This window comes from Heloderma suspectum, chromosome 2, assembly GCF_057233095.1.
Source record: "Heloderma suspectum isolate Gila_16-S chromosome 2, 16-S_ref, whole genome shotgun sequence".
Taxonomy (NCBI): Eukaryota; Metazoa; Chordata; class Lepidosauria; order Squamata; family Helodermatidae; genus Heloderma; species Heloderma suspectum.
This window is the reverse complement of record NC_139459.1, coordinates 164,718,357-164,728,630: the sequence shown is the minus strand read 5'-3', so window position 1 is coordinate 164,728,630 and position 10,274 is coordinate 164,718,357. Positions and strand designations below refer to the sequence as shown.

General features: G+C 42.5%; 1 protein-coding gene across 13 annotated transcripts in view; it reads left to right on the top strand.

Moving 5' to 3' along the window:
• NFIX (nuclear factor I X) overlaps positions 1 to 10,274 on the top strand; it is a 247,403-nt gene that overhangs the window by 69,369 nt on the left and 167,760 nt on the right. For 11 of the 13 annotated variants that reach the window (XM_084835740.1, XM_084835738.1, XM_084835733.1 and 8 more), the window contains exon 2: positions 529 to 1,060. In XM_084835740.1, the coding sequence (XP_084691866.1) occupies positions 529 to 1,060 (532 nt within the window). Of the gene's footprint in view, positions 1 to 528; positions 1,061 to 2,228; positions 2,359 to 10,274 lie in introns of all 13 variants that reach the window. The other 2 variants (XM_084835734.1, XM_084835735.1) reach the window with 1 other exon arrangement.

Here is a 10,274-nt window from a genome sequence, read left to right as displayed (position 1 = left end):
GTAATTATTTCCATTTTTGACTTTTTTTTCCTGGATGCTTTTAGCTTTAGGGAAACCTTTATTTTTTAAAAGGCCCCCTAAAATTACTTGATTATATAGAAATTATCGAGAGCATTGTGTTCAGCAAGGGGGATCATATCCAATTTTGTCCTTAATCCCAATGTTGCCAACAAACTTTATTACTTTATTATTTTTTTTAAAGGTAGCCAGATTTTACTTCCTTTATCTTACGTTGGTTTTTTTTTTTTTTAATGTTGTAGTGACATTATGGAAACAATGTTAATTTCCCTTTGCTGCCCCCCCCCCCCCAACATTCCTGCTTGGCATCCCTCTTCTAGTGTTGTTTTATCTTGTTGCCGGGTTAATCACATTCTGAGCTTGCTTAATTTTTTTTCCAGTTTGCGATTTTTTGGGCATCATATAAATTTCGGTGTTAAGGGTGATTCTTTCCCCCTCCCCATTTTCTTATTCTAATGTTTTCCCCCTTCTTTTGTTTTGCACCCTTTCTTCTCGCCCTGTTCTCCCCAGGATGAATTCCACCCCTTCATTGAAGCTCTCCTTCCTCATGTCCGTGCCTTTTCCTACACATGGTTCAACCTGCAAGCTCGGAAACGAAAGTACTTTAAGAAGCATGAGAAGCGGATGTCAAAGGATGAGGAGCGCGCTGTGAAGGACGAATTACTTGGTGAAAAGCCTGAGATCAAGCAGAAATGGGCATCCCGGCTACTGGCCAAGCTGCGCAAGGACATCCGCCCGGAGTTTCGTGAGGACTTCGTCTTGACCATCACGGGCAAGAAAGCACCGTGTTGTGTCCTCTCCAACCCAGATCAGAAGGGCAAAATCCGCAGGATTGACTGCCTGAGGCAGGCTGACAAGGTTTGGAGGCTGGACCTAGTTATGGTCATCTTGTTCAAAGGGATCCCTCTTGAAAGTACTGATGGGGAGCGGCTATACAAGTCGCCGCAGTGCTCAAACCCGGGCCTTTGCGTCCAGCCACACCACATTGGAGTCACAATTAAAGAACTGGATCTTTACTTGGCGTATTTTGTTCACACTCCTGGTAGGTCATACAAACAGCACCGCTCACTGCTTTTGTTCTTTGTGTTTAATTTTAAAGGCAGTTGCTTTTCTCCAAAGTAATTGTTTTCTCTCTGTGTTTCTTTTCACCCATAATTAACAAATTGCTAACTTCAGAAATGCACTAGGATGACCCAATCATACTCTGTTTGAAAAAAGCCACTATGGCAAGTGGCCTTTCTTGACTTCCTGTTTCTCTCCTACCTGTGATGCTTGTGACTTCCCATGGTGAAGAAAATCCCCTTTTCTGCAAGCTGGGTGGTACAAAATAAGAATATGTAAATATCAGCTTACTAAACAGAAAAGGACTTTGTTTTTATTAGAATTTGGAATTAAGAAACATTTATCTTGAGGTGAGGTTTGGGCAGGGGTGTTGCTCAAATTCTTCTCTCTTTTCTAATTCTTTTTGTGGGCTTGATTTTAAGATATTGCTCTGCCCAGGGCTTGCAAACCACAAACATACATACAGGCAACGCTGGATATTTTTATTTAGTGTGTGCAGCATTAGAGCAATAAAATAGTGTCTGCTGTCCCACATAGGAACAAGTTTCTCAAGGGCGAGGGAGCATGGCAGAGATGGTTTTGAACCCCTTTCTTTTGTTTCCATGGCCTCTTTTTTCACACCCAATCCTACAGTCTGAGTGAGTGTGCGTGTGTGTTTGTGCACGCCTGCCCTTATTTAATTTTGTTTTGTTTTATATTTATTTTGGTTCTCTTTTTGTTTAGTTTTCTTCCCAGTTGAAACAAAAAATGCCTGGTTAATTTTTAGCCTTTGCCCAGATACACCTAATTTGCTGCAGACTTTGAAATTCAAATGGGCTGGCAGCAGGGTGATTGTGTGTTTACCTTTTGCTGCACCAAGTTGTAATGAAAGGGATCTACCCAAATTTCCCTCCTTCCTCCTCCTCTGTTGTTACTCTCCCATTTCTCCCTTCTTTTTCTTTTTGTTTAAGTAGTCAAAGTCCCAATAATCTGGCTTGTTTTCCTAGTTGCCACTTCCTTCCTCGTTGCACTTTTTGTTTAATAACTGCAAATCTCTGCTGTGTTAAATCCGGTAGACTTATCTTCTTGTCATCTCATGTATCCCAGCACAGTTTGTGTCTTTAGTTTCAGTCTAATAATATTGTCAGGAGTCTTTTCTCCTTTTTTAGAATATGCCCACCCAGTGTGTGTACAGCAGCCTCTGGACAATGTCAGGAGGTTCATCTCAGCGCCTGCGGATGGCATTACTGGCACACTCATGTCATCTATTCTGCACAGCTCAGGGCACTTCCAGGCTTGGCAAGTAACAAACAGTGTTCCTCTGTTCTTTTTCTGCAAGTTCTTTTCCTTTCTCCCCCCTCTTATTAAAGTAAATACAAAACTAGAAGGCCCCCATCACCTTCCCAACCAATTTCACGTATACCCATTCTTATCACAGAGGCAGCCCCTCCCTTCCTTCTGCCTGGCACAGAATCTCATCACATGTACAAACATGCAAAATCTGAGCACGGGTGCATAAAAATTCCAGTTCACACCAACACATACCACACATATGACATTTTCATACGTACAGGCATGTGTGTGTAAAACAAACTATGCCTATTTGTTTATTATCTACTTTCTAGATTTTTACTCTGTCTTTCAATTCATAATGGAGCCCACAAGGCAGCTTACAAAAGCATGAAAAAATGGCTGAATTTTAAAAAAAAATATCGAAATGTTTTACAATGTTAAGATGGATCTGAAACATTTTATCTTAAAGACATATCAACCAAACCCCAAACTGAGCATGCAGATACTAGATAAACTTGTGAGGTGGGCAAGCTGGATCACCTCTGGCATTTATATTGTAGTGGCAAAGGCAGGTTTTTCCTGGTGCTGGCAAGCAAACTAAGCATTTAAAATGTGTAATTTGATCTCTGAATTGTCCATCGTATTCATTTTTATGCTTATGTTCTCATGTATGTGTACTCACATGCACACAGTGTGACTGTACAGACTGTATCTCCCTTACTCCTCCGAGTGTAAACTTTAGGGGGGCTGTCTAGACTTAAAGCTACTTTTAGGGATGGGGTTATTTGTGTAGGATTCATTCTCCTCCAGAACACTGCAGGGTCAGAAGTTGATGAACTTCTTTTGAACATTAAAGGATTAACAATAGATTTGTTGTCACTGTAAAGAAATAGCAAGGAAGAAAGACAGGGCAGACACATAAGAGAAAAGAACCAAATTCACACTTATAAGGTGGAGAAAGATAATAAAAGAGCGCTTCATAGAGGATTGGGGTTGGGGGTATAATGGATAGCAGCTTATTATCATTGTGGAACAACAGGCCAGTCCCATTTTATTTCCTTTAACAGGAGCATCCTATTCAGGAAATATCACTTTATTTGTAAGGTCTCTTTTTAATTTCTGTGCTCAGACATAAAAAAACACAATTATTTTTGCAGGCCAAGATTTTGCATAATTGGTCACATAGTTGCAATTCTCTTCCCATTGAGTTTAACAGAAACATCTTGGATTCCCTAATCAATTCCATACCTAGGAGTAAAACTAATGAAGGCGTGGTGGGATGGGACATTGTATTCGTCCAAACCTTCTCTTTGGGGGAGGATACGAAAGGAAGCCTATGCCAAAACCAACTGCACTGCTAGGGGATGAAGTGTCTACTATGTTTTGCAATCTACCCAAGTTTGAAAGTCCATCCTGCACTTGGGCCTAGAAAATAAAGCCCAGGTTAAATAAATCTTGAATAGCATTTGCTCTGTTGATCCTGGCTTTCGTTCTGTACAAAATCCTCTATAGTCCTTAGGAGATGACAGCAATGGTTACTATATGCCATAAAAAATTAGATTGTTGCTGATTTTAAGAGCAGACCTATATGTGAAGATGAAAACAGTATTTCTAACCCTGAGTTTACATTCATTCATCCATTTATTTAAATATTAAATCTTGCCTTTCTGTTTTTAAAAAAGATACCCAGGATGTTCATAAGACAAATATGGGAGCAGTGAGGGGGCAGTTGTAGAGAAAGACCAGTGCGGGGGTTGCCTAACCTTTCCCCTGTATGCTGATTCACCCCAGCCCCCTTCTCTACCTCTTTTAATCATTACTTTTTAGCAACCAGACTGCAAAACCAGAAGTAATTCCAGCTGTGGGGGAGGGGGGGAAACTTGGGCATAGTCAGGGGAAAATCAGTGGGTACAGGATGGGTTAAGCACCTTTCCTTCCTTCTGATGTTCTTCTCTGAATGAGCCACACTCATCTCAGCAAATGTGGATTTGGGAGCATGTGCTTGCCAAGGTGGCATGAGGTTCAACTCTAAAAGGTGGCAGTATCTATCTAGCTATGGTTATAAACATTAAAAAATGACAGTTTCTGCGTTAATAGGCCCCCAATCTAAGCAGCAACTTCAGTGGTACTGAGAATTGTAGTGAGATTTTTTTAGAAGAATAATATGTAGATAACAGCCTGACAGAAATGCCAACTGTCATAACTTCATCAGAAGTCTTGGGCGTCTCTCATCTCAGCTGTAAAAAAAGATGCAAGTTTCTAGCTCTTGTGGGGGTTGGGAAAAAGCCTTTATGCAAATCTCTTAGTACCTGCATGTTTCCTCCCATAGATCAAATGGCAGTGAAGGATGATCTTTATTGGGAAAACTACAGTGTTAGACTCGTCCCCCATCCCCACCGCTGTGGTCTCAATTCAGTTCGTGGCCCTCTCACAGCTGTTATTCACTTTAAAGAATCCATGGGACACCCTGATCATGGGTCTCCCATATCACATCTAGCTTGGCCACTAGGCAGTGTGCAGATGATTATTCCTGTGGAGCAATGGAAGTGAGTGCCCCCTTATTGTTACTTGGGCACTAGCCTTGAGCCTGCATTGGTGGCTTGATAATTGTGGAAACAGAATGGCATAATGGGTGTGTGTGTGTGTGTGTGTGTGAGAGAGAGAGAGAGAGAGAGACAGAGAGAGAGAGACAGAGACAGAGAGAGACAGAGGGAGAGGAGAGGAGAGGAAGGGGAGAGTGTTCTTGGGGGGGGGACGCCTGTTCACTGAATTTCCTGATTCTAATTAATTTCACTTCTGGGGGAAACTTTGCACTTCTTAAAAAAAGAGCTACATGGAAGTACATATGATCCCCCTCCACATATTAAAACAAGCCTATAAAAAACCCTTTAAAACTGTTCCAAATGTATTACTCAGCATAGATGTGATTCTATAGTTGCCCATGATAATTGCACCAGTAGGTTCACTCATCTGTTGCAACACTGCCAGTCAGACTTCTGGGTGCCTTGTTTAGGTTTTTCTTGAAGTGCTGTGAAAACCTGGAAAATCAGTTTGACCAGAGCCCTACAAATGTGTACTACAGTGAATGACAGATCTATAACTCTCTGAAAAGTTACCATCTATACACATCCTTAAAGTCTGGGTAACCATAAGGCAAATGACATAAACTCTGGATTCATGGTACTTAAAAACAATAATGTAATGGGTCTTGGTGGTGTATGTTGTGTATGTGTATTTTGTGTGTGTGTGTGTGTGTGTGTGTGCATATCATTATTTTCTTTGGGGAATGGAGGCAAAGGGATATGGCTCATGATTTCTTAATTGCTAAGGGTCTATGTTGCATTACCACCTTAGGAGCATTCCTTATTGTCTAGTTACTGAATGTCTGTGATTGTAAAATAGCTAAGGGATCCTCCATTAGCAGAGGCAGTTTGCAAACAGGCAGGGGCCCTGTTTGGATCCAGAGCCTGGCGACCCTCTCGGTTAACATCAGCCATGTAATCCATTGTTCCTGCCATATTGGTGCCTTCACTTATTCTCTGTTCTTTTCTTGTCTTATGATAAATGGCTGCCTGCGACAATGACAGGTTTTTTTCTGGACTGTAGAAGCCTCCATCTCTTTCATGTCACACGGATTCAGATTAGGTAGCGATTCATGGGTACAAAAGACAAAGTTAACCCCCTTCCAGTATCTAGTATGAAGAGTGAACACCATAAAGGGCTCCTGTCCTTTGCTGCTTGGCTTTTCTCCCTCTGGCTGTGTTATTTATTAATTTATTATTCACTTACTTCATTTCTGTCATGCCTTTCTCCCATGTCATTGTTGGGTTATGCCAAGTTGGGTTATGGATTCAATAGGACAATACGTCTAGTTAACGTGTCATAGTTTAGGAAGGATTTCCATGCATCTTGTAGTGCTGAGATTCTATAAATGACTTGTTACGCTTACTGTTCATAATTGTCACAATATGAGCCTCCACCTTTCTAACTAATGTATCATATGAGGTATACTACAGATTACACTGCACCAGTTGTCTGGTGTCTGCTCTTCAGTAAGTAGTCTGCTTCTTAGGATAGGCAGACTACCTAAGATCTTATCAATTTAAAAAGGGCTACTACTGCATTTTAGCCTTCGCAACATAGTCCTGCAAACTTTGAACCAAGTCAATAGTGTACTATTCACTTCATCTGTAATGGACTTGGGGTGCAGATAGTGAAGACTTGCTATGCAAGGTATAGCCAGGTTGCTGTCCTTCTGTCCTTTTCAAAAAGACTGAATGCTGTGTTCTGCTTTTAAAGATTGAGTGCTGCATAAGAAGGGAAGCACTCGCCCTGGAGAGAGGGGACCAGTTGAAGCTTGACTACTCTCAAAGCTGGGCACTGAGCACTTGTTAAGATTCATAAAATGGTATAAACCATGTGTGTTATTTCAATGGGTGCCTGTGTGCACACATTCAATTAGCAGTCCCAGTCATAACACCCCCTCTAGCTGAGGGAAGAATAATATTGTCCAGTAACAATACATTGCAGCTTGAGTGCTAGAAAGTGAAATACCCCTGAAATAGACACTTCCTTTAGGAAGACATACAGATCTTTTTCAGAAATTAGCAAAGGCTCCATGTTTGTTTTGCTATAAATTGTTCATCTGGAAAGGCCTTGTATTTTCTTCTTCTATCTAAGATACTGGCCAATGTTCCTGTCCCTTGTAAAAAAAGAAAACAGCCACCCTAATAAGAATTGCAGTGCATTTTAAAAGAGCCCAGAGCATGGAACAAGGTGTGCAGTGAAACTATCAAATAAAATTAAATCATGCCAGGCCCCACATTTGGCCCAGGTGCTGCTCTGCACAGTACCGTATAAGTACTATCTACTTTCATGTCAGACTGGGGGATTTGATCTCCTGAAGATGTAATAGAGGACCCAATTTACTATCCTACCACTTGAGAGAACTTATCACTACTCACCTTTGATGAGTGGGAAAACTTTCTACCTCAATACAAGAAGCCTGCATTATGTGTTTTACACTGAAGTGTACAAATATAAATTTCTGAACAGCAATGGGAATGACTTCTCTCCTACCTTCTGGCCATGAGTTAGCATCAATAGCTTAAAAGCTGTAAAATATAACTGAGGATCAGGGGAGCCTCCTGATTGGATTGCAAGCAAATTCTGGTCTAGCCAATTTCACTCAGGAAGGAAGGAAATGTTCTTGAATGGTAGTGCATTGCTGAGAGGTAGATGTAGTCATATGCTGTTCTTTTTCTCTCTTTTTTAAGGGCCACATGTGCAGATATGTGAACAGGCATTTGTTCTTTCATGTTCTAACATGTAAAACTTCCAAAGGTGCTCTGGTCATGTGGTGTGTAATTCATCGTGGGCACTGTCCAATAGGCACCTGTAGGAGTCTGGCCAAAATGCACACATTAGCTGCAGTGGTGCAGCTTGCTCTGCATGGGATTTATTTTGGCTTTAACCAGGTTTTGCTCACAAGCTTGTAAAACCAATTTGCCTGGAGAGCATTATGAGATGGAAAAAATAAATGTGTGCCAGGGACAGTGATAGTTTCACAGTATCACCACCACCTGTCTGAAAAGATCCTGACTCTACACAGACAGAGAAGGGATGAAGGACTCTTGAATTAGGTTCTGGGAGGGAAATGGGGTTACTGAGCCAGAGGAGGAATATGAGTGTAGAATATGGTCTCCTGAAGGGGGATGTTGCCTAAAAGACAAACATTTTTTTTACCAGCATCAGTTGAGAAAAGCCAAATTAGAGTGCTGGGATTCATAATCTCCCGTCATGATGTTAGCTCTTTTCCCAAGCCCATAAAGTGGCCTGCTGATCATGGGTCTCCCTGGTCCCTTCTAAAACCATTGGACAATGTGTTAGATAGCATTAGAATCCAAGAGAATTTACACTCTTACTGTACTTACCTCTTCTAAATGTTTCTGCCCATGATAAATTAATTGTCAGTCCCCTGGGTGCAACAAGTTGCTTTCCATTCCTACAGCAGGCAGAGGAAGAAAGACTAGCCAGATTTTCTAGGCAAATTTTCCTTCTCTCATGCTCTGGGCACATTTTTCTCTGCCTCACCTACTCTCTCAGGTGCCTGTTCCTGGAAATGCTGCAGCTGGCATGCCTCCTCCCAGGGATCTTGCTCTGCACCACGTTGAGACTTGCCAACTTCCATCCTGTTAGGTGTGACTGGCATCAGACGCAAGATGTCGCCAGTGATGATCTGTATTACCCTTCAGGGGTGCTAAGGAGTTCAGGAACTCTCCTGGTTGTGCATGTCCGTCCGTCCGTCCGTCCCTGCCCCCCCCCCCCACACTGAAGGTTGCTTCTCTTTCCTGCAGTTTGTGTGTAAACTGTTTGCAGAGTGGTTGATCCTGGAAAAGAATTAATAGCTCTTCTGAACTCTCTCTTGGGTCTTTCATATCTGACTGACTGAAGCCAATGCACTAACAATGTTGGATGGAAGACCCAAAATGCACTTTAGGTAGAACACTTCTGTTCACAGGGAAACAAAAAACACAGGAAAGTTGAAATATGTAAATCCATTTTCCTGCATGACCATCAAATTCAAGTGCCTTTAAAATGGCATTTTTGTCTTTTCATGGATGCATACCAACAGCAGAAGAGAGGCTCAAAAGTGTCACATGTTAAGTGAATCTTCCCCTGGAGGAAGCACACCAAGCTGCTTCTCCAGACACTCTTATCAGGGGTGGGGAACCTGTGGTTTTCCAGATGTTGTTGAACTCCAGCTCCCATCAGCCCCAGCCAGCATGGCCAATGGGTATGGATGGTGGGAGTTGTAGCCTTCCAGGTGTTATTAGATTACAAGTTCCCCACCCCTGCTCTATATCAAATGAACTGTAGCTCCCCTTCTCACAAATAATATTTTATTCTGCCACACAGTGTACTTGACTTAATTACCTGCTTATCCTGCATCTCCTTTATGTATTCTAAACCCCAAGAGATTTTCAGGAAGCTGGGACATTTTGGGGCAGGGACTTAGTCTCTGTCTCTCATTAATAAACTCAATTAATTTGTGCTGAGTGTCTTAACTTGGCCCACATTTGGATTGTGTTCCTGCATAAACCTAGAGTTTCCCCAGCAACCATTATGGAGTACCACCATTGATAAAAACGGGTTATACCATGTCCTGGAAGTAATTTATATTTCTGATACATTATGGGATATGCAGTGCATTCTGCGATGAACTGAATCTCTTCCACGTTTCCACCGAATTGTGCTCGGATGTTAGAAGCCATTTGGAATTTGCTGCACCAGGCAGGGTCAAATCTGAGAAGGGGTGGGGGTGGGGGTGGGGAACCTCCATGACATCTGTGAAAACTCTCAGAGCCTGCTGCCCAGTGAGTATTCACTTGTTTCTCCACTTAGGTGTCCAGTTTGAAAGGTCCTTTCACTGGACCCAGCAGTGTCAACACAACGCCACAAAAGCCTTATTTTAGTCCTTGTTTGCTTTCATTTTCCAAGGCAGGGGGAGGCTGCTTACACACAGGCAGAGCCAGTGTAGCGAGAGGAGATGATGGGGCCTCCCAGTTAGGGACATAGCTTTCTCTCTCCTCATAGGATAAAAGCTTGCCCTTTTGGGGTGAGGGGGGAGAGGGATGGGGATGGGATGTGGGGTCAGGGAGTTACTGACTCTTCCTTGCCTGCTTCCTCCCAGATTCACCAGCCCCATCCAGGGTCAGCACCAGAATGACTTAAAAACATCCATGCAGGCTGTGTCTCATAGCCTCTCCCGTTCAGTGGTCTGGCAGGCAGGTCAAGAGGAAGAGGAGAATAGCTTCAGGAAAGGCAGCAGCTCTTGCTGCCTTTGTGGGTTGTATGGTTTGGAGGTATGAACATGACAGCAGCTGTTTTGTTGCTCCACCCCTCCAATATCCTCCTAGAAT